This window comes from Camellia sinensis, chromosome 9, assembly GCF_055761805.1.
Source record: "Camellia sinensis isolate YWXY chromosome 9, ASM5576180v1, whole genome shotgun sequence".
NCBI lineage: Eukaryota > Viridiplantae > Streptophyta > Magnoliopsida > Ericales > Theaceae > Camellia > Camellia sinensis.
The window spans coordinates 22,747,593-22,772,311 of record NC_138969.1 but is presented as its reverse complement, the minus strand read 5'-3'; the positions used below and the strand labels follow the sequence as shown (position 1 = coordinate 22,772,311).

The 24,719-nt window shown below is 36.9% G+C and overlaps 1 protein-coding gene across 1 annotated transcript; it reads left to right on the top strand.

Moving 5' to 3' along the window:
- The first annotated feature begins 928 nt into the window (after positions 1-928).
- On the top strand, positions 929-22,820 carry CPSF30 (cleavage and polyadenylation specificity factor 30). Its single transcript, XM_082886295.1, has 7 exons — positions 929-1,464; positions 6,275-6,661; positions 11,648-11,810; positions 11,996-12,106; positions 17,629-17,697; positions 18,029-18,115; positions 21,561-22,820. The coding sequence occupies exons 1-7, from the start codon at positions 1,091-1,093 to the stop codon at positions 22,449-22,451; spliced, it is 2,082 nt and encodes a 693-aa protein (XP_082742421.1). The 5' UTR covers positions 929-1,090; the 3' UTR covers positions 22,452-22,820.
- The last annotated feature ends 1,899 nt before the right edge of the window (positions 22,821-24,719 follow it).

Below are 24,719 nucleotides of genomic sequence, written 5' to 3'. Positions count from 1 at the left end.
TAAAAGGGTAGTTATCAGAGTGGATTTTTCCTAGTTGACGGTGGGGCACTCACGGTGTTTGCAGGGAGTTGCCAGCTGTGGCGATTGGTTGTAGGTTGTAGGTAGTGGCGGAAGGAAATGAGTAAACTATACGAATACAAATATGAACAAGTGAAAAATGCTTTCTTGTTTTTTTTTTTACAAAATTTTATAATTTTTTCTTTTATAAACTATTATTTATTTATATATATTCTATATACTTATATTTAAGAGTTCTAAATTAAGAATTCTAATAGACGAGCTTCACTTCCTAATGTGATATTTTGGCCTTTTTTTTTTTTGCTTCGGCTCATTTTTAAAATTCTCTATTATTGTTATATATTATATTATATTTATATGTTATTATTAAGTGAAGGTTTTAATTGGTGTAGTAAAATTTTATTCTCTTTGGCCATGTTTGATTGGATGGATTAGAGCATGGGATTGAAATTATTAATCCGTTGGCCCAATTATCCTATATTTGTTTTAATATTTTAGTTTAAGATTATTAATCCAATTGATAATTAATCAAACAAATTTGTAGGATTATTAGTAATGAGGTAGGGGTGAGATTATTAATCCAATTGGATAGTGAATACCACACTAATTTAATAGGATTCTTAATACTTCACTATTAATCTTGTGAATCAAACATAACCTTTATGTCACTTGATAATATTTTTTATTTTATAATAAAAAATTATACAAAGAAGTGTGTAAAATAGATTTAAAATAAGAAAACTCATATCACTTAATATATATTATAATATTAATCTTTTTATTATTTTTTTATTCTTAATGGTCACCCGCTAATATTATTTTATTTTATCAACAACAAAAATGGATACCAAACAATTTTTTTTGTACTAATCAATTCCAATTCCAATTCCAATTCCAATTCCCATATGTTACCAAATCCTGTGTCCAAACGCCTCTCTCTCTGCCCTTTCCCCTTAAAACCTCTCTTTCTTCCTCCTCAGGTCTAACACTCTCCCTCTCTCTCTCTCTCTCTCTCTCTCTCTCTCTATATATATATATATATATACATCATATTGAACACAGACATATATCGATGGACGACGGAGAAGGAGGTCTGAGCTTCGATTTCGAGGGCGGCCTCGACGTAGGTCCAGCTAACCCCACCGCATCCGTACCGGTAGTCCAATCCGACGCCGTCGCCGGCGGTGGAGCATCAAACAACGCCTCCGCGTCCCCTGCCGCGGCAGAACCGCCGCAGGGAAACCCCGCGGGAAGGCGGAGCTTCCGGCAGACGGTGTGCCGGCACTGGCTCCGGAGCCTTTGTATGAAGGGCGACGCCTGCGGGTTCCTCCACCAGTATGACAAGTCTCGGATGCCGGTGTGCCGGTTCTTTCGGCTTTATGGAGAGTGCCGAGAGCAGGATTGTGTGTACAAGCACACCAATGAGGATATCAAGGAGTGCAATATGTATGTTTTTCTCTTTTGTATTTTTGGTTAATTGATAATTGATTGATGTGTTTGATTTGATATGTCATTTGCTGTGATTGAGAAGAAGAAGAAGAAGAAAAATATAGGTTTTTTTAGGTTGTGAATTTCTTTGATTTTGCTAGTTAATTTTAGGATAGTGCTGATTTGAAATCTGGGTCTTTTGTGAATTGCTTTGATTTTATTTTATTTTTTGTGGTTAATTTTAGGAAATCTGGGTTGTTTGAATGAGAAAATTACAAGTGGGTTTTAAATCCAGTCTAATCTGCCCATGGATTTGATGAATAAAATTGTGTACATTAACCACAAAGGCAAAGCTTCCAGAGGTAGAAGTGGCATAAAGAACCATTGAAGAGCACTGTTTTTGCAAGAAGATCAAAGATCATTTATTGCAGATGATTCCAAGGTCATCAATAGTGTGATGCATTCTAACATTGAAGCATCTCTTCTTGGCAAGAACATTCGTAAAATGCTATATGACACCAATACCATTTTACCTAGAAAATAAAAGAAATATTAATATGAAATGAATTTTTGTTGTTTCCTTGAGTCCTTGGATACAGGAGTTGGATGAATTGGACTACCTGAGTCCATGTAAGATGATGTTTGACCACTGCCCCAACTGACTGAATAAAAGCCATTGTCTTACCATATGGGTCAGGCACTTTGTACCTATTGCATTTCTTCAAAGCTTCCACGACCTCTTCAGCCAAAAAGGGCTTTTCGAGCCAAGTCCAAGCTTCATAGAAAATGGAAGAAAAATGCAATCTATTGAACATAGAACTACTTTCCTGCGGTTACTTGTAAAGACTCATAAAAGCTGACAATGCCCCTCTGAAAGGCCTCCTCTTTTTTAGTTTCAAAATTCTCAGGCCTCGTTTGGCAACCTTATATCTTAGCCAAAAAGTCACTATAAATTGTCACATCACTCTATCTACTTTTCTACATATCTTTTTATTAAAGGCCAAAAAAAATACCAAAATAATTTGTTCCCAAATGATGCCTTAGTCACTTTACTCCCAATATGTTTAGATTTTTTGTGAGCATTAACTGTCCGCTGAAGAATTTTGTGTTTCGATACCCTTAAGCTAGAGGGACCTGACTTTCTCTCTCCAACTTAGACCTTGTTTGGCATATTCTAAAAAAGTCAAAAAGTCACAGTCCTATTTAAAGCCAAGTTTGGCAGGTGCCCAAAAAGTTATCCAAAAAGTCAAAAAGTTAGTCAAAAAGTTACTCAAAAAGTTAAAAAGTTATCACTATTCACCAAAAGTCAAAAAGTACGGCTGCACAACTCTCAATCTTAATTTTTCCCTACACACTAATTTATACAATTTTTTAATACACATTTTTCCATAAAAAGTCAAAAAGTTAACCCAAACAACTATATTTTTTTTCTCAACTTTTTAGTCCAAAAAGTGCACTTATTTAGGACATTCCAGACAATCCCTAAGTCACATCATCTTATTTAAGTCACATCATCTTATTTAAGTCACATCACCTCTCTAACACATTACTTCAAAGTCAACTCATACTCAACCCATATTTCATAAAAAGTCAAAAAGTACACTTATTTAAATCATCCCAAACCACCCCTTATATCTTCTACAAGAATAATACAGCCCAACTCTTCTTAAGCATTTTTAAGAAGTCCCTCATTTTCATTTATGCGTATTCAACTTCTTTACCATCAATCTGCTTGATTATGCGCAACACTAGCCTTTTGGAAAGCTAAGTTCCCAAACGCTCTCTCATTTTGGGATGAGCTCCCTTTCATACTTTCATCTCTTCATACCCCTCCAGATCCCTCTTGTGGGCCACAATTCGGACCTGCATCAATAATCCAAACCGTCTATCTAGTAGGTCCCGCAATAAAGATCATTTTTTAGCTTCATTAGACATCTATAAATATAAGAACAAATCACATTTTGTTTTATAAAATGAATGACAAATATGATTGTAACTTAAGCCATCTATTTTATATAACAAAATACAATTTATTCACATGTTTATAGTTGTCTGATAAAATAAAACTAATTTTTTGCATAGAGAACTTTTACTGCAAGGCCTACGAGGAAGATGGTTCGGATCATCGATGCGGGTCTAGATTGAAGCTTACAAGAGGGGTATAGAGGGGAGCTCGTCCCTTTTGTTCTAGCTAGGCCTTCAAATTAGCTTCGTTATTCATAACAAGAACAAATCTAGGATATCTAAGATCTTACCAATTCTTTACTTTATCAATTGATCCATTCACTCTACTGGAAGGATTCCTCTTTGGCTAATAGGTACTGAAACTGGTATTCCTATGATCGGTTCAATAGGTCTTTTCTTTTATGGTTCATATTCTGGATTGGTTTAAAGATATCCCCCCACAATCCAACAAAAGAGGTGCATAATCTAGAACTAGTCGAGGAAGAGCCAATGGACAAAGTGAAAAGAAATGTGCCTCCCATTCTGAAGGCACCAAGAATCTGTTGATCCTCGAGAAGGGAGGACTTTCTCTGCTATTCCTCTTAAGTAAGTCTCAATTCTGTCAACAGCAAGTTAATCAGCTCAATAGTATTCTATAAAGTCAATTGAAGAAATACGAGTGCATCCATGTGGCTAAATTGGGAATTTATGCACTGAGGCTTCCCCCACCTACCTTGAACCTCCCTCAAATCCACCCAATGACCCTTTCCTAGGATCATCCAAACAAGGGTCATACATCTGGAAAGCATCCAACAAAACTCATCAACCATAGAAGAAAATGGGCAAGAGACATAATCCTCCCATCAACCTATCATTACATTTCAACACCCTTTTATCTCAAACCACTGCAATTCTATTAGCGATCCTCCTAACCTGCAAATATATTATACCACAAACTTCTTACCACCTTTTACATCATTTGTTCCATTTTTAATTAATGAAAGCGTACCAGAGAGGTGTGCAAAAAAAAAAAAAATAAATTCATCAATTTGTGTTGTTGAACCACATTGATTAACGCAGTTTGAGAAGGTTTAGTGGGTTGGGTTGGGTTAGACGGTTAGATGATAAAATTGACGGGTTGGTTCGTATGTCGTTTAAAAATTATTAATTCACCTACAATCTAGCCCACACAACTCCTACCTAACCCTACCTAACCCTAATACCCTTTATTAGATGATGTTCATTCTTCATTTTAATTGCATACTTGTTCTCTAATTGATTGTTTTGTATATTGGTTTGTGAAAAAAATTTGATTACCAGAATGCATTTGATTAACCTTTGGATTTTGTGTTGAGATTTGGAAATAATAGTTTTTTTTGTTGTAGTAATTGTGAAAAACTTTGGGAAAATATTGTTTTCGTGGAATGTAAATATATATATATATATATATTGATATTAATGAAAAACTCTACATCATTAGAAGATAATTTTATAATTTTTTCATGAAATTCTTATTTTTTTGGGATAAATTACACTTTGCCTTTTTTATGTTTGGTCATTTTCTCACTTTGGCCCTTAAAGTTCCCTCCCTCCCCACCACTTTGGCTCCTACATGATACAAGTTTTTTCCAATTTACTCCAAAAGCTAACTTATGTTTAAAGTTAAACAAAAACTGACACATTAACAGTCACGTGACATAAAAATATTTTATTATATATAACTCATACCACCACCACCACAGCCACTATCCTCACCCTACCACCAACAACTACAACCACCCCCACCATTGCCACCCCATCACGACCACCAGCACCACTTCCACAATCACCTACACTATCATTGATTACGAGTGTTTAATTTGGTTGTTACTAGTTCTATAAAAAAGATTCATTCCATTCTATCAGTTTAATAGACATAACTAAACATGACAATGAGAATCCTTATTCTATTCCTACATCATGCCATGTTAGTAACCAAATAATGGAATGAGAATGGGCGTTCCATTCAACCTTATATTCCATTCCCACTCGTATTCAATGCCACTTCATTCCGTTCTATGTGAATCTATTTTTGCTGGAAATTAATAATAAACTAACGGTGGGTGCAAACACAACATTTGCATTTTATATTTAAACCTTTAGATAGTTTGATGATTGAGGGAAACTAATTACCAGTTTTGGATGGTTTGATAAAGGAGAAAAGGCATTTTAACGGTTTTTGGGTGGAAAGGGTGACAGTTACTACATGGGAAGGGCATTATTGGAAAAGTAAAAAAGTGACGTCATTTACACCAACATAAGGAATGGGCTCTATAAACCTTCACCCTACATGTTACTCAAGTAATATTCAATGGTAATAGGTTTTTGCTGGATATCATTAATAAATAAGGAATGGGCACTTTAGCCCTTCACCCTATGTGGTGTTCGAGGGCTTTGTTAACTGTAACTTCTTTACTCGCTGCATTCTTTCTCTTATTGCTTGGTTTGTCTCTCTATCTCTCTCTCAACTACTGGTTGGTTTAAGTTGATTTGCTAATTTGTTTATTAAGTTGTTAGTTTTGAGTGATCATCTTGAATTCAACTTGAGTCTTATTCACCTAGCATCATGATTTATATGTTATTCACTTATCAATCCCTTTGGGGCCATGCCCGCCGGTGTAGCCCGAGATTTGCCTGACTCGTGTAAAGGGTGCGCTTTGCGTGGGTCTCAGGATTAGTTGTATTTACCTGGATCCCTGATTATAAAAAAAAAGGAGAGAAAATGTTATGCATATGTTGCAATCCAGAGGATTTTTTACTGCTTTCTTATTAGTTTGAGAAATTTTTTACTTCATTCGAGTAAGAGCATGTACATGATTCTGATGCTATAGTTTTGTTGTCGCAGGTACAAGTTGGGATTTTGTCCAAATGGTCCTGATTGCCGCTATAGGCATGCGAAACTGCCTGGACCTCCCCCTCCTGTGGAAGAAGTCCTTCAGAAGATTCAGCAGATGACTTCTTACAATTATGGCAACTCTAACCGGTTCTTTCAAAACCGGAATTCTAATTATCCTCAACAAACAGAAAAACCGCAGTTTCCACAAGGTCCAAATGCTGCCAATCAAGCCACAGCTGCAAAATCTTCAACAACAGAATCCCCCAATATGCAGCTGCAGCAACAAGTTCAACAGTCCCAACAACAGGTCGGCCAGACTCAAATACAAAATTTTCCAAATGGCCAGCAAAATCAAGGGAATAAATCTTCTACACCCCTGCCTCAAGGAATATCTAGGTGTGTTCAGAGTTCTAAGGTTTTTAATCAGGTCATGTAATTACTTCTTGTACTCAAAACGTGGACATTTTTTCAAAGAGGGCTATCCTCATGCGTCAGCTGTAATTGATTTTTTTTAAGCCCACAGTAGTAGACATAGTTGTTTCGACTTATTTAATTTGTACTATTGACTTACTTATTGATGTATGAATTTGTTTTGGTCCATTTTTTTCTATTCCATTCTTGTTTTTTGCTTGGACAAGCAAGAAAGAAATTGCATAATCACAGTATTGCCTTGTTTAATCATGGTAGACATAGCACTTTTGTTTTTATTTATTTTTTGAGAAGAAAAACAAATTTAGCGATGGTAAAGTGAATTGCATTGAAGCTAGTCAGATGGACTGCAAGGTTTTCGGAGAAAGAACATGCTTCTACATAATGTTACTTTAAGGATCTCTTTTTCTTTTTTGCTTCTTAAATCTACGAAAAGCAAGTCTCCACTATAATTTAGACATTTTTTCAATTCAGCCATATTTTCTGGTTTTTGTATCCCAAAGAGCCAATAATTAGTGCGCAGGTTAGGCTGATGGCTTGAAGTTTGCATTTAAAGAGTTTTAAGTAAAGTTGGGCAGGGTGCAGCCTTGGTGGCTTACCTTCTCGCAGTTCATGCCCAAAATTTTGATGTAAACACTAAGCAGGAGTGAACCTGTTTTGTTTAGTGTAATTCTCGTCTCTGATGTGTATTGTGCATTGAGTTTCCTGCCTTCTACATGGAAGCTGTCTTGTAAAGCTCTGATTTGCAAAACTGGTACCTTTTCAATCCCCTTGTTGCATTTAACATGCTTAGGGTTTATACTTTTAAAGTTCTACTTACTGCCATTTTTTTTTTAATACTTTGCAAGAGATTTTCCTGAGCTTTTAATATTTTTGTAGTACTTTTTGTTTTATATCCAATAGTCCATTAGTCCAGCTCGTGAGCAATTAAATGAGTTTTAAAATTTGTTTTTAAGTTATGTTGGCTGCACTAGTTTTTATTTTTCATTTCTTTTATGTTTGTGGATAAAGCAGATGATGAGTCTGACAACCATGCCTCATTTGCTTTGGTTTTTTACGTGTTTTTATTCCCTGACATCACCTTTGCAGTTGTCAGATATTGAATAAGTTGAGAACTGACATATTGATGTGTGTTGAAAATAGTTAGATTTACACATAAGAAGAATAAGAAGGAAGTAAAAGATTTCAACAGAAGTAGAGAAAACAATGAGTAAAAAGAAAAGAGAGTAACTTAGGGTTCTCTCCCTCATTCTATCATATTTATATTAATAGTGCTTAAAGGACAAAAATCCCCATAAAGGAAATAACACATAACATAACGCACCCCCTCAAGTTCTCTCATGCCCAACTTACACACAACAGGATGAGAAAACTTAACTACTAAGTCTTTAGTAAACACATCAACTAGCTAGTCTTCAAATCTCACAAAGGGCATACAAATTAAATCCTTGCTCAACTTCTCCTTAATGAAGTGTCTGTCAATTTCGAAACATATGTTTTGTTCTATCACATTGTTTGTTATCACGATATATCTTCGCAGGACTAACACCATGTAACCCCAAATCCTTCATATAAGTTCACAAATGCCATGAGTCTAGCTTTTATACTCAATTTCTATACTAGATCTAGCAACTACAACCTGCTTTTTACTATTCTAAGTAACCAGATTCCCTCCTAGGAAGGTAAAATAGCTTGAGGTGGACTGTTTATCATCAATTGAACCTGGAGGTTTTGGAACTAGGGCCGGAGATGATGATTGACAAGGTGGATCACAAGTTGTGTGATCTTTTTGACGTTTGGAATGTCTTTGTATTTTCCTTATCCAACAAATGAAGAACCAAGTTTTGGCATCAACATCTCTTCCTAACTATGTATCTTCCTCCGAAGAGATGTTCTGGACAAAGCAAAAAAAATAAATTACTCAGACTCCCTAAATGTAACATCTATGCTAACAAATACCTTGTGGGTCAGGGGTCATAACACTTGTTCTCTAAGAAGCACGGGCGTGTAAATTTTCAAAAAGTATAAGACACGACACATGGGATACACATGCAAAATATATAATTTTATATATTTATTATATGTCATATATAAGGATAAATAATTATTATATCATATAAATATTTAAATAAATAATAATAATTTTTAAAGCCTAAAGGAGGAGAATAGGTATAAATTCACAATTTTCATTTTATTATTGAATTCTAAGTTATTTTATTCAAACTTGTAATTTGTTTCATGTGTGTCTTTAAGTGTTGGGAAGTATCCAGCGAGTGTCGTGTCGTGTCGTGTTGGAGTTTGACATGATGTCGGGCACGACACGTTACCTTTAGCTTTATCCCTGTTTCATGTTGCAGAGTAACCAATAAACACACACTTAACAACCTTTGCTTAGGGGATTTATACGAAAGTAGAATAAGAAGGAAGTAAAAGATGTCAGGAGAAGTAGAGGGAATTATCCAAGATAAAAGAGGAGAGTAACTTAGGGTTCTCTCCCTCATTCCATCATATTTATGTTAATATTACTCAAAGCACTAAAATACCTATAGGGAAATAACACATAACATAACAAGAATTATAATTATAGCATATATATTGCACAATATAATGTACAGTGATACATATGCATATGTTTTATTTTAATTTTGCTTTTTCTTATAGAGGAAATATGGGATATTGAACAATATATCACAATAAATCACCCATGGTTGCAGTCCCTTTTCGGGGCTTTTTTTAAAATATTGAACAGAGATTTTGGCAAGTGTTTCTGTGACTGATTAATGCGTGCTAGACTGAATGGCTAATTCTATAAGATTGTTGACATATGCATGCTATATAATGAGAAATCATGAGGAATAGCATGTTTATACAATGAGCATTATTGGGATGATGTTTTGACTTATAATTGGTTAATTGGTAATCTAGGAAGAACCATGGCTGCACCAAGTGGTAGTGGGGGAAGTGAGGGCCCTATAGAAGAGTTTTAAGGTTGGGAGTGGGAGCGGGGGCAGGGGCACTCAGACAATCCGGAGCAAGGAGTGAGGCCACCATAGGAGTTTCTTGTTAATTCAATTTTCTGGTTGGGAAGATCCTTCAATAATGGGAAGGTTTCTGCATGATTAATCATTTTTAATTAGTTGGTGTATTTTTAATCCACTTGATTGATCCTATGAGATCTGTGTGCAGATTGTGAAATGCAGATGACCCTTCAATCCTTTGAAGATTGCCTTAGTCAAAAATTTTTTTATTATTCTCTGTTATTGCGTCCATGGGTGCCTGTCATTTTTGATATTTGGGACATAGAAGTGGAGAGGTGAGGTTTGCTAATTCGAAACCATGCATGCTTAAAGATTTTCTGTTGCTTCTATAGTTGTCCAGCGAATAGGGATAAGTTGTATTTCTGTCATTATTATTTTTTAATTTGTGTGTTCTTTTTTTTTTTTTTTTTTTTTCTTTTCTTAATGCTCTTTTTGCTCACTTATCAGGAAGTTGTTTTTGCATTCTTATTCTATAATAGAGATCATTTTAAAATAACATATACTTTTTGGACAGTAACTATCCAAAACAATAAACCATGTTTCATAGGTATACTTTTTTTCTTAAAGGTTCACATGTGTTTCTTGCCTTACTTTGAAGATTCAAAAGCTTGGCATGTTGGGGAGAAATTTAATGGAATAGGTTCACATTTGGTAAAGTGTAGTCCTCATTGGATGCAGCAGAAGTAATAGTTCTTTGGTTTTGCAGTGTCTCAATTTTGTGGAGTTTTCCCTTGTGTATCCTGTGGATCTTTTCTTTCTGAACTTCCCTTTTATTACCTTAGCTAATGATTTCTCTTTGTCCTGTCCTATATCTTTCCCCTCTTTTTTTTTTGGTTTTCTTTTTTCTTTTTAAGTACTATATTTATACATATATTTTTTTATCTATTATATCAATAACGATTTTCATCCTCTTCTTCTATTTCTTCTGTTGAATGTTCAATAAATTTCCTACTATTATTAAGAAGAGGCCTGTCCATCTCCAGTATATCTTGTAAGCAACAATCAAACACCTTTGACCTGATGACTACCAACCATTCCTTAAGATGATTATACATGTGCTACTATTTGTGACCTTTGAGGAAGAGAACTTTATGTATTGAGTTGCTTAGGCTTAGAGTCTAGGTACCCTTCATTAGTTGGGGCATGTCTAAGCAGTAGCCATATTTATTTATTGGGCTTAGCTAGATTTTTCCATATTCCAAGCCTTGCTTATATAGTTAAATTACCCTTCACCTAGATACGAGTGCATTGAGTTTTTCAGTGCATTCAAAAAGAAGCGACAAATTTACTCAATAAAGCTGAAAAAATAGCTTTTAAAGCGTGTTTAGCAAGAATTTAAAGGACCAAAAAGACAACAATATATTGGCTTCTCATTTGGTAGATGATTTATTAGTTTTGGGACTACATTCTGATGAATAAATTAGGTTGGGAAACAATACTCATTTGCATCCACTGACGTTTCTGCAATTTTTGTTAGTTTCCTGTCTAAGAAAGTTTCAAGCAGACTTGATATCTTTCTCAGCGTTGTAGCTAAGTTTAAGTTGATTCAAATTCGAAATTTTTGTGTCCTGAATTGTCATTATCTTAATGCTAATCTGCAATCTGCCATTAACGTACCTGCATTGGTGTCCTATAATCAATCTGAGGCCACGATACATGAGGGTTGTGTTGATTCAGATATTAATGTCAGGGTAAGAAGTTAAAAGCCATTGTTCCTGGTGGGTATTTATTTGAAATTTTAGAAGTATTTTGACTGTAAACAATCTAGCCTTGTCTATCTGTCTGTCCTACGTATGGAATTTTCAGGCTGCATTACTTATAATATATCTCCTATACATATCATCTCCTGTTCTTTTATATTGCTTTCTCTAAGAATTTCTTTCTAATCTACTTCCATTTCATACATGAACTATAGGTATTTTATTGTCAAAAGTTGCAATCGTGAAAATTTGGAATTATCGGTAGAACAAGGAGTATGGGCAACTCAACGGAGCAATGAGGCTAAACTGAATGAGGCTTTTGACTCTGTGGAAAACGTTATCTTGATCTTTTCAGTCAACCGGACTCGACATTTCCAGGTAGGATTTGGGTTTAGTATCCTGTAGTTGTGCAAATTGCAGTCTGGACTATTGTGGTTCTCTGTAAACAGGTTCTATACAGTACACAGCTTACTAGGTTTTAAAGGAATTCTATTGCATAAGGCAAAGTATTACCTTTTTCTTTATGAGAGATATTGAGTATGAATCTGTCAATGATTTGCTAGGGTTGTGCAAAAATGACATCTAAAATTGGTGGCTCTGTTGGTGGAGGGAACTGGAAGTATGCACATGGAAGTGCTCATTATGGGCGGAATTTCTCTGTCAAATGGTTAAAGGTACGTTATTTTAATTATCATGTTTATTAGATTTTAGAATTTATTTAGTAGTCAACACCACATGGTGTTTCTTGTCCTGAATCTGTTACCATATTAAGTTTGTCATTCACTCAAGTGTTACCATCATATGTTCTTATCGTGTTATGGATTACTGTCAGAGATAGGTGAGAAAAATGAATCAGGTTTAATTTATGGATTACTAGTTAATGGAATTTGGTATCTTTACGTCTTTTTCGTTGTTGGGTGGCTTTATCTCACGGAATATTATTATGTGTTTTTTCTAGTAAATTCTCAAATTGGGTTTCTATGATAAGCATACATGCAAACTGATTGCTCACAATCAGAAAACTAGGATTTTTTTCTAAGCAAATAATTTCTCTAAAGTTGCCAAAAAAGGGGCACAAGATACTAGGAGAAAAAAAAAGAAACTTTACAACATCAACAAACGATAACTCCACTATAAATGAAAACAGTGTAACAGTGCCATTATAAGAGTATATATCTTTTCTCTACATCATCAAATGTGCTGATTTCTTTCCCTCCAAATGCACCACATCAGACACAAAGGTGCTGCTTTCCATGCTTTTTTTACCTTTGTTGAGCAACCTCCTCTTGCCCAGCTCTCATAGATAAGAAAACTCGGATTCAAGAATTGTTTATTCCATTTTATTTGTGATTTGAATTTTTCGGTCCTTTCTTAGTCAAACACTTGCATCTTTTGAAAAATCTATTTTGTGTGGTAGTTATGTGGAATTGGTTTAGTTCACTATTCCTTTCAGCATATATTTGGAGTTTCTTTAGATTACCAAATGATCTTTGCTGTATCTGTTTGTAAAAATATATGTATTATTGATTTATATCTTGATGTGTTACAAGATTGATAAATTACAATTCCTATACAATCTATATATAGAAGAAAATGTGGTAGTAGGTGTAGTGGAGGTGATAGTGGGTTAGGTGAAGTGGAGTGTGTGGTGAAGTGGAGGTAGGTGAAGTTAAAGATGGGAAATTCTAACAGCCCCCCGCAAACTCAAGGAGGAGAGAAACTAACCAACTTGAGTTTGGAGAGAGTAACAAAACAAGAAAATACATAAAAATAAAAAAGGATAGGAGACACTGTATGGTCGTGTCAGACCGTTGGTGAAGACACTGGATGGTGGTGTCATAACGTTGTAGAGGACACTGTATGGGGGTGTCATAACGTTGTAGAGGACACTGTATGGTGGTGTCAGACCGATGTAGAAGACAGTTTATGGGGTCATGTCGGACCGTTGTAGAAGACAGTTTACGGGGTCATGTCGGACCGTTGTAGAAACTAACCGGAATCAATGTCGGGACAGTTTACAGAGTCTTGTCGGACCCTTGTAGAAACTAACCGGAATCAATGTCGGGACAGTTTACAGAGTCTTGTCGGACCCATGAAGGAGCTAACCGGAATCAATGTCGGGACAGTTTACAGAGTCTTGTCGGACCCCTGAAAAAGTTGCACCCTCAAAAGGTGTGCCCAAAGTTGTCAAAAAGGCGTGCCATCAAAAGGCGTGCCCAATTCATCAAAAGGTGTGCCGGACATGATGGCGAGGCACGTGAGGGCCTTGGTTGGCGTGCCTGTTTGTCGTCTGGTGGCAAGTGGCGCGCGATACGCGTGGCTGCCTTGGCTATATAACCAAGACGAAGGCAGAGGCTGAGGCAGAGAAAAAACTGAGAGAAACCTCTGAAAAATCCTTCGTGTTGCTGAGAAAGAGAGTTCCTTGTGCCGAGAGAGATAGTCTGTAATACTCTGTAACGAGAGATATTCTGTAACACTCTGTTGCCCAGAAAATGGCCTCGTCTTCCCGGAGTCTGCTCACCCTCTTTCCCGACCTCAACGAGTCAACAAGAGAGAGAACTGGAGCGGTGGCACTGGAACCTCAACCGAGTGCCCCGGAGTTTACTCCGCTGAACTTTCCGATGCGGTCTGTGGAGCAAAGAATGGCAGTGCAGTCGGATGTGGAGGCCAATCAGTATACTCTGAAGGCATGTGTGGAAAGCATGACGGCGGTCACAAACCTGTCGAACCGGCTGCAGAGTAGGACAAATGAGGTGCAGCATTTAAACTCCCAGCTGGCTCTGCTCCAACGCATGTATAAGGATGCACGAGCAGAGATAAGCGTGCTAAGGGCAGAAAACAAGGAGCTGAAGCGGAAGGCCAATGTGATGTTCCGATTTGGAGGTCCTCCATATGCTGCAGTGGAGGAGCAGGGAGTAGTGATCGTGCCCAGTGGAGTAGGAAACACGGAGGCAACACTGTCAAGGACTGCCCAGGACGGAGGCAAGAAGAAAAGACCGGCGGCAGAGTAGAGATGAAAAATCCCACTGTTTCGATTTGTGTTGTTGGTTTTTTTTTTTTTTTTTTTTTTTTTTATGTAAAATGGTGATCGGGATTGATCCCCGGCATAAAAAAATGACAAGTGTGTGGAATGTTTGTGGTGTTATTTGTTGTGGTGGTTTTGTTTAAGAATAAAAATAAAATAAAATAAAACAACGGATAAAGAAAATAGAGAAAAATATTTGGGTATACTCACTGACGAGTTGTAGGAAAAAGAAAATAAAATAAACAGAGAGATAGGAAAAAAATATTATAATAAAAAAAAAATATAAATATATATATATATTAAAAGAAAAGTGAGAAAGAACGTGATTGTGTCTTTTTTTTTTTTTTTTTTTTTAATAAAAAAAAGAAGATAAAATAAAATAAATAAAGATAATGTTGAGGGCGGTGGTGTACTTGTTTACGTGTAGCTTTGTCTAGTACTCATGACTTCCAAATAAAATAAAGCAAAAGAGGGGGACAAAACCATGTGCTCTGCTTCACCATCTCCAAACAAGAGAGAGAGAACACTGTTTTGGTACCAAAGGCAAAGAGCGGTTCCAAGCATGAGATTCCAAAATCTGCTACCTTCACGTGTGTCCACTTGCCCATGTACCAACATCAATCAGCTCATCCATTCTTTTAAAAAACACAACAAGCCTTCTCCCCATTCACCCTTCTATGTTATTTCTCTCTCCATGACGTCGGAAACACCATCAAAACGCCAGAGAGAAGAAACACATCTCGTGGAAGAACCCTTGTTCGAGAACCCTCCGGGACCGTCTTCGGCGCTGGGGAAGTTCAACCGTTTCGCGACGGCACCGGTGGCGACGATCGCCGAATCGGCGAGGACGGCCTTGGAATCGGCGAAGACCTTGAAGGGACGAGTGGAGAAATCGACTTTCGTCACGGTTTCGGTGAAGATCTCGGTGCCGAATTTGAGGGATTGGTTTCGGCACTTTGCCAGTAGGTCCAAGCCGAGGATTCCTTCTGGGAAGCCGGGGGAGTGCGCGACGTCGGTGGTGGTGGTGAGCTGGCCGCCGGGATGAGCTTGAGCAGGATGCTCACACTTATTCCATCAAGGCACCTCTGTGTCGAACTGAGCTTCCAAATAGTTCTCAAAACGGGTCATTTGTTTGCAAGAGGGAAAGGTCAGATGATTGTCCTTTACCGTGTACAGCTGACGCAGAACCACTCTCTTTGGCTCAGAATAAAAGATCAAAGCCAGATGATCCCAACTCCACTTGTGCAAATGGTTCGGAAGATTCAATCACGACAACTCACGATCTTTGGACATCTACAACTGTAGCAACCACAACAAAATTTCCCTCTGCACTCTTGGTCTTCGTTGGCAGCCATTGTAAAGGCAGAGAAGAGCTCAATTATGGAAGAAGGTATGTGTAAAACAAAAAAAAGAAAACAAGTGGACTAGGTTGAGGTCCGGCGGGCGGCTAAGGTGAGGTTGCCGCCCGCCGGGGAAGCGAAAATATTAGGTTCTAAACCCGCTCTGATATCATGTAAAAATATATGTATTATTGATTTATATCTTGATGTGTTACAAGATTGATAAATTACAATTCCTATACAATCTATATATAGAAGAAAATGTGGTAGTAGGTGTAGTGGAGGTGATAGTGGGTTAGGTGAAGTGGAGTGTGTGGTGAAGTGGAGGTAGGTGAAGTTAAAGATGGGAAATTCTAACACTGTTCTTTCAAATGTAAGTTACTTATCAAAAAACTAAAAATAAAGATATTTAAGAACCTTGTCATATATATTTCTTGCGAAGGTGGAAAGAGAAACATAAATATTTTCCCATGTTTTGTGGTCTTTGTTTTTGGTATCGGTTAGACTTTCCTTGAGTTTTCAATGAGGGGTGCTAATGCCTTCTCTATAGTAAGAGGCTTGACTGTGTGTTCTCTCCTTGTCACGTTGGAGGCAAAAACTAGCCGAGTTCGTCATTTAGTGGTGGGTTGTTCATAGAAAATAAGGCATCACCCAACAAGCCTTAGATTTGGATAGAGTCTCGCTCATAGACGCAGAGTACGCGTTAGTGCACTACAGCTTACGTGGTTGATTCGAGTATAGCTTATGTGGTTGATTCAATTAAATAGTCCTCTGGGCAACCAACCAAACTCAGCCCATCAAATTCCATTCCGATCAACAACTTGGAGGTATGGCTGAGTGGCTTAAGGCATTGGTTTGCTAAATCGACATACCAAAAGATTGTACCAAGGGTGTAAATCCTATTTCCTTCGACACAGAAGTGGAAAGGGTAGGCAAAATTATGTGAGATAGAACCTCTTTGTGGAATCAGTTCCCTGGAGAACAGAATAGCACTACTTAGTGACTAGGAGCGGAGAGCCTGTTGCACGTAGTTTTTGTTTGACCGGCCTGCCTATCATCATTTTATAAGCAAGCTCCCTGTGGTAGTCCCTAGTCAGCTCTCGGTTCTTGAGCATGTTAGGGGATTAGGCAGCAGTTGAAAGAGGTGCTCGAAAGCTTGACGAACAGACAAAAAATCCTTAACTTTTTTTTTTTTTTTTTTTTTTTTATAGTAAAAGGCTTGCTTTTCCATTACTAATCAAGTTGTTAGGTAGGGTGCTATTTTTTTTTTATTGGCACTAAGGATGTCTAGATCAAAGTCCGACTAATCCCTGGGGGGTGCATAGGCCCTCAGCAAGGAGTTTCCCGCAAGTGCACCACGGTTAATTCAAAGGTTTTCCCCTATCCGATGGCCCCAAGGAATTGTTAGCACCTAAAAGGTTTCGGTCCTGAATCTTGGAGGGAGCACACCCCCAAAACCCAAGGCCTTGCTGCCAAGCCAACCCCTTGGGGTTGTAAGGTAGGGCGCTATTCAAAACAGGTAGCTCAGCTAGTTAGAGCGAAGGACTGAAAATCCTTTGCTTTTATTTATTTGATCACTGATGCTATCCAACATAGTTTGGTGAATTTTTTCGTTTTTTTTTTTTCATCTATTTATTTTTTGTTAGCCTAGGGGACTTATTTCCTTTTTTCTTCTTTACCCTTCCCCCTTCTTAATCAAATTGAATGATTTTCTAGAAAACATAATGAACCATTCATTTTTTAAATGCATCTGTAAGTTATTGGTGTTGTAAATCATATGATCATTCTGATGGTATAACTAAATTACTAAATTGCAATTTCTTACATGCAGCTCTGTGAATTGTCGTTCCACAAAACTCGTCTTTTGAGGAATCCATATAATGAGAACCTACCGGTGAAGGTACTAATTTCGGCCTTAAGTCTATTTTGATTACTTGACATTGTTAATTTCCTGTTGTGTTATTGTTCTCCTTCCCATTTAAATTTGCCAATAAATAAAAATTGAGCTTGCATGGAGAATTTATAATTTTGCAAGATTCAAGTTCTAGCACTGAAATGAGTTTTTTTTTTTCTGATTCATATTGACCATTCAACACACTTCTATCTCGTATTCAAATGCCACATGTTCTTTGGTCTTTCTGGTTCTTGTAATTCTGCAGTCTGTAGCCAAAATCATTTGATGGCCTCCAATCAGCTTTTAACTATAATCGGTTTTCTTCATATAATTGCAGATTAGCAGAGATTGCCAGGAGCTAGAGCCTTCTGTTGGTGAGCAGTTGGCTTCCTTGCTCTACCTTGAGCCAGATAGTGAACTCATGGTATATTTTTTTCCTGCCCTCAGAGTATTTACTTTTGCTCAAAGAGGAGCCGATGCTATTTACTGGAAAATATATATTTTGATTTGAGTTGTCCAAAGAAACTGAAAATATATGCATCTATTCTGCAATCCCCATCATGTTCAAACAGGATGCATGGACCACCTTTGCTTGAGAATTGATAATATATGGGATTTTCTTTGTAGCTCAAAATATTCCAGTCTATCTCTGTGTTGAAGCTCAAGATGGCTCAATTTCAACATGATTTTGATTAATTATAGTACGACATTTCAAACTGATTCGCTCATATCTCCTCTTTTACATTTCTTGCTTTCCTTGTTTTCCCTTTAGACCCGCCCACCCTTTCCCCAAGAGTCATCTACTTGAGCTTCTTGTTATTGGACTTTGTACCCGTCTTCTTGAATTTGTCAATCATTTTAAGGATCTGAGCTACCTGGTGGTTTTTTGAATTCATTTGCAGAGATGATGGTTTTGGGAGTAATGTGTGCAGCTGTAGTAATTTTATACTATTCAGTTGTCAGAAACTAGAAACTGACGTGTATTGATTCGGTGTGTCTAGTAAATTAATTAGCCGGCTATCCTTGGACCTGATTACAATATGTTGTGGCCAAATAAAATTGCAGATTCGTGGTGGCAGCAATGGTTGATGTTTATAGCTTTATTTTCACCTTAGAAAATATTAGTTTTAGTATCTCACGTAAGTTTCATAAGAAGAATTTAAAGCAGGCTTGAGATTCTCATAATCAGCATTGTTTATAGCATATAGCTAGGTAATATTCTTGCAAAGATGTTTGCAAACTTTTTTTCTTGGAGCTTTGTTAGTGAAGATTCTTTGGTTCAATTTAAAAGGTGACTTTTGTGACTAGTCCTTTAAAACCCTGCTGCTTGCTGATTTCTTGTAGAATGCTGGATGCTGATTTCTAGATTTACCTAACATATTCTAATTCTATCCCAATAACTCTCTTACGTGATTTTCATTACTTAGATATCTTGCTATTGAAATATTCTGTTCTAGGCTTCAAATATTTGTCTAGTTTATTACCAAATGTATCTTAGAATCACATCTATTGAACAATTTAGCTGATGCCTTTCACACATACCAATGGCTTTTCTTTTCCAATATACTGTGGCCCCAAGTGGGATCATCTAAAAGTGAGTGCAAGAAGGAGAGTAGCTGCACAGAGCAGTTAAGAATAACTGATGGAAGAGATTAGTGGCATTTGATTAACACAAAAATTGCCTTCAAGCAAGACAGTACTGCATTCCGTTCATGAAAAATAATAAGGGACCATGTGCCTCACCTACAGTGGAAAAGAGTGTGTCCTTGCTTCTGACCATATAAAAGTAACCTCTATCTGGAGGAATGACCATCAGTTTTCAGTTTATGATCACATATTTTTCTTTTTGACTTGAATTGCTATGGAAGAGTCTAATGCTATGTTTGTTTCAAGGGCTAGCAAGTAGGAAGAAGGGAAAGGAGAGATGGAAGAAGCATCCCTAGGGAATGCATTGTGTGGTTCCTCATTATATTTTGGTTGAGTGAAAAGAATGGGTTTAATTTTGTTCTATAATTCTGCCCTTATTTTAAGGGGAAAAAACCAAAAGCTTAAGAGGGCAAACTCACATTTTAAGAATTGAGAAGTTCTTTCTCTCCTGTCTTCACTTAATTCTGGGTAGATTGGATTTACCGGGTGGATTTCTTTCCTCTCTTTTCCCTCCCATTCTCTCATCTATTCTACCAAACAAGGGAAAGTGCCTCCCTTGCCCTCTTCCTTCTATCCATCTTTTGCTTATGCCTAACACGCTCTACCTAGTGCAGTAGATGTGGCAAGGAGTGGTGCCTGCAACAATGAAAGCTGAAATATAATCTGCAATTGAATTATGGGATCTATGAGGTCTGCTAGGAGAAGCTTGTACTATTATAAGGTGTCGATGTTTGTGCTACATGAGTGTACCTGCTTGGGTTGAGATTTTTAAAGTGGTTATGATTAGATGAAAAAGATTGGTTTTGAGTTGGGTTTTCATAACCTATTCATTAATGGGCTTGGTTCAGTTGATGCTTTATAATATTGTACTGGGGTAAACTCTATCCACCAAGCAAGTGTATTGAAAGAAGTCTAGAACTTAAAATCGTTGGCATATTAAAAGTCTGGAAGTGGAATTAAAACCACCAAATGTAGGCACACTGGTACTGCCATATCCTTATTTCTTATATTTGTGATTGTGAGGCTTTCCTTTCAAACGTTTAGGCTTTGTGAAGTGGTATTGTTCTGTGGGAATCTACTGTGGTTAATGGAATTTCAACCAATTACTCAAGTGTGCGTTGTATGACTTTGAGCTTCAGGTCCTGATTGACTGATAGGCCCATATGAACCCCACAAGAGGTTCTCAACTCATAATGGAAACTTGAATATATTGTCTGCTAATTATATCCTAGCTATTTTTTTATTCATTCTAAAGCAATGTGAGGCTCGCTTTCGTTTATGCAGTGTTCCATGTGATAATTTAAATTATGGGCATTTGTTAAGAACATTGTTTTGCTAGCATTGAAATTTTTGATGTGATTGCTTGGATGTAGAGGACTATTTCTACCTTGAGGTTGTTCCTGTTTATGTATCTTCTTCTTTTTTAAAGTTTTACTCTTTAGTAGATTCAAAGTTCTTATGAGTGTGCTTGATGCCTTTGTGATATGATTATGAGGAAAAAATGCTCGGCTTGCTTCTTTGATTCAGATTTTTACAAGTTGAAGTTATACATGATCCTGTTTCTGATGAGGCAGTTTTTGGGTCTTTCAAAATTTGTTATCGTAGAGGCTCGCTTTCATAATATTGTTATTCAATCTACACATACTTTTCTAGGTGTACCCAGGATTTGGTACTGCTGTGAGAGATTAGAAATTGGTTTCATGCCATTTTTCCCCCCTCGTTAAATGTACTATTGTTGGAATACTCATTGATTGGACTGCACAAACAGTTCCAGCAGGGCTGATCTTAACAGGCCAATGCTTTTTTGGACATGGGTATGATGATAGGGATGAGGTTCAAATTGTTTGTTCTGTCCTTAATTTCTTTTTCTTTGTGCCATAAAACAAAGTCTGTTTTCACTCCATGATTCATGTTTACAATTTTTGGGGTAAGACACTGTTTTCTACTTCTTGTTATCTTGCTTGTAAAAATTACGAAAGATTTTTTTTAGTGATTATGGTTTTTGTATCCCGTTCTTATTTTTTATCACCCTTCTCATTCATGAATATTTGGGGCTGTTATTATTAGTTTATAGCATAAGTTTGGTAGGATTCATTAACTGGACGTTGGATACCGAAGATGGAAAAATATTGAATATCATATTGTACCATTACATGCTGTAAATTCAAATTTTGTCGGATAACAAAAGCTATTTACAATGCTTCTTTCTTTTCATTTTGCAGGCAATCTCAGTTACAGCAGAAACAAAGCGTGAGGAGGAAAAAGCAAAGGGAGTAATCAATTCGGACAATGGGGCTGAGAACCCAGATATTGTCCCATTTGAGGACAATGAGGAGGAGGAAGAGGAAGAAAGCGAGGAAGAGGATGAGAACTATGGCCAAGCTTTTGGGGCAGCTGCTGCTCAAGGCAGAGGAAGGGGCCGGGGAATGATGTGGCCCCCACATATGCCTTTTGCACGTGGAGCCCGGCCTCTCCCTGGGATGCGGGGCTTTCCCCCTGTTATGATGGGTGCCGATGGATTTTCATATGGAGCTGTCACGCCCGATGGTTTTCCCATGCCCGATCTTTTTGGTGTGGGCCCACGCCCTTTTGCTCCGTATGGTCCAAGATTCCCCAATGACTTTGCAGGTCCCGCATCTGGCATGATGTTTCATGGCCGACCACCAGCTGGCGGATTTGGGATGATGATGGGTCCAGGACGAGCACCTTTTATGGGTGGGATGGGCATTGGAGCTGCACCTCCAGCAAGAGCCGGTCGGCCGGTTGGTATGCCGCCAATGTTTCCACCACCACCGTCACAACCGTTGCAGCACTCAAACCGTCCAGTTAGGAGGGATCAGAGGGGACCGGCTAATGACAAGAACGACAGATACAGTGCCGGTTCAGATCAAGGCAAGGGTCAAGAGATGGGTGGTTCGGGAGCTGATGACGAGACGCAATATCAGCAAGGAGGAAAAAATCAAGAGGATCAATTTGGTGCTGGAAACAGCTTTAGGAATGATGAGAGTGAAAGTGAGGATGAAGCGCCAAGAAGGTCGAGACATGGAGAGGGAAAGAAGAAGAGGCGGAGTTTGGAGGCCGATGCTACTGGTGGCTCTGATCAACAAACTTAGTAATATCCCATTAAAAAGGGTAGGTATAACGTTACTTCATTTCTTCGAAAGATGATGATAAATCTATACTATTCACATTGGGGTTGTATTGTTGTTTAATTGAGAATGTTTGCTACAAAAATTTCTAGGGAAATTTCTCCTTTTATTTTTAGGTCTAGATTTTCAAATATCTTGTTGTGTGTATAATGTATTAAAACAAAATTAATGTAGGGATAGGTGGGGTGTGAATTATTTTTGTTGCTTTACTTTGCACTGTGGGGAGGGAATTGATATAATGTAGCATGTACCCCCCACATCATACCTTATATTCTGATAATGTGGAAAAATTGCTGAAAAATGAAAATATATATATATGGATGTTGCAGTAAAGGATGATATACCACTTGGTTGATGGAAATTATTCAATTAATTTAATTTTTTATTTTGGCATATATTTCATTGTATTTTTTTGTTATGTTTCATTTTATTTTCTTGTGCATCTGGGTTCTTGTAGTCTGGTAATGGTCCCTCTGCTTCACCCTCTTGTTTACTTTTAGACTAGGTTTCGATGACAGGAATGAAAATTTGATTATTGAATTCTATGATTTCACGTGAATTTTATTATTAGTATGTGATTCTTGGGGCTGAAATTATTAATTTTTTCTCGTTATTTCTTGTCATTCAAACATATATTTAGGGATTTCACTTGTGCATGAAAAGGAAAAATATTATAAAAATAAAGGGTTAGAAGATAAATTAGGTGACAAAAGTATTACATTGAAATGCAAGTTGAAATTTAGTGATTTCATTGTTGCAATAAAAATAAAAAAATAAAAAAATAGCTAAAAAGTCCCAAGGAAAGTTAGACGGTAAAAATTGTGAATTTTTTTTTTTTTTCTTTTTTTCCCTCTCTCTGCAACTCTCTTCAACTCGCTCAAAGTGGTCATTTTGTGCTTTGAGGGCTTCTTCCTCCTAAGAATTGGAGATAACCATTTTAACTCGTCTTATCCTTCTCATTTGCATTCACCTTATAATATATGAGTTTTTTCTAATATGATCAAGGTTTAAGAACAGGGTGGGTATTAACTCACTTCTCAACTTGAGTATATTTTAAAAAATTAATATTTTAAAATTACTATATTTATTGTCACTGATGAATCTTTTCAAAAGCAAGCATTCTGTGATTTTAAAATTACTTGGGGAAGAATATGTTTCAATCTATTTGCTAGTGGCTTTGGAATTACTTTTTGTATACCACATTGCACAATGATATGGATCCAAAACTTTCCTAGCTTTTTAACCTTTTGGTTTCTTAGCTTTTAACCTTTTGGAATCAACCTAACAATGTTATCATTTCTCTGGGTTATAAATTGTCTTCCATTAAGCGCACATCAAGCACTACTCTAACCACCTCAGGTCTGACCATAGTTAACCGTTGAATTTAGAGTAACTTACACTAACACCTCTTGTATTATATTGAAACTACACTAATACTTCCTATATTTTTTTAAATTACAATGCTTTTCCATAATAATTTGTTTAACAACTGAAAATGCCAACTTTGCTTTTCCATAGCATAGTTAAAATGAAAATGCCAACTTTGCCCTTGTAAATATTTATACATAACAAAAATTATAAATAAATGGACGACAATGGTGGTTATTATTGGGTGTTAATATTGGATGTTGGTCGATGTCATGGGAGGTGAAAGAGAATGATTAGTAATATGGTGGCAACTAGAAATGATGGACATCTGTGGTAGTAATTGATTGTTATGGTTGCAAGTAGAGGCTTGGTGGCCAGTGAGTTTTCAAATGGTAACAATGTGGAGAAAAATAGAGAGAAAGAACAAAGGAGAAGGAATATATTGTAAGTATTGTGGTAATTTTACCATCTTAACAAATAGTATTACATGATAAGGGATCCCATTGTAATTTTGGGAAATAGAGGGGTGTCAATGTAATTTCAACGAATAAAATGGCTATTAGTACAATTTTTCCTTCAATTTATGGTCTCTTTCACCCTAACATATATTGCATTCACTATCCTTTGAATACCTTACGAGTTGACATAACTAAAAAGTTTTGGAAAATATCCTATCACAGCTATACCTTCTATTTCTATATGTTGTGCTATCATCCTCCAATCGAAGTGTAAAAACACACCATTATATTACTAATGTTATACTATAAATAGCATATATATTTAATGTTAAAAGTGTGCACAAACCATTTAGGATAATCAAGTAGTTTTTATCTTTTAAAGGTGTTTAGCAAACAATTAGGTGTC

Bases quoted from the DNA above. Each gene is read 5' to 3' on its own strand.
- CPSF30 (XM_082886295.1), top strand. From the start codon at position 1,091: ATGGACGACGGAGAAGGAGGTCTGAGCTTCGATTTCGAGGGCGGCCTC. The intron at 6,662-11,647 runs GTGTGTTCAGAG...CATGAACTATAG, and splicing joins CTGCCTCAAGGAATATCTAG to GTATTTTATTGTCAAAAGTT. The intron at 11,811-11,995 runs GTAGGATTTGGG...ATGATTTGCTAG, and splicing joins ACCGGACTCGACATTTCCAG to GGTTGTGCAAAAATGACATC.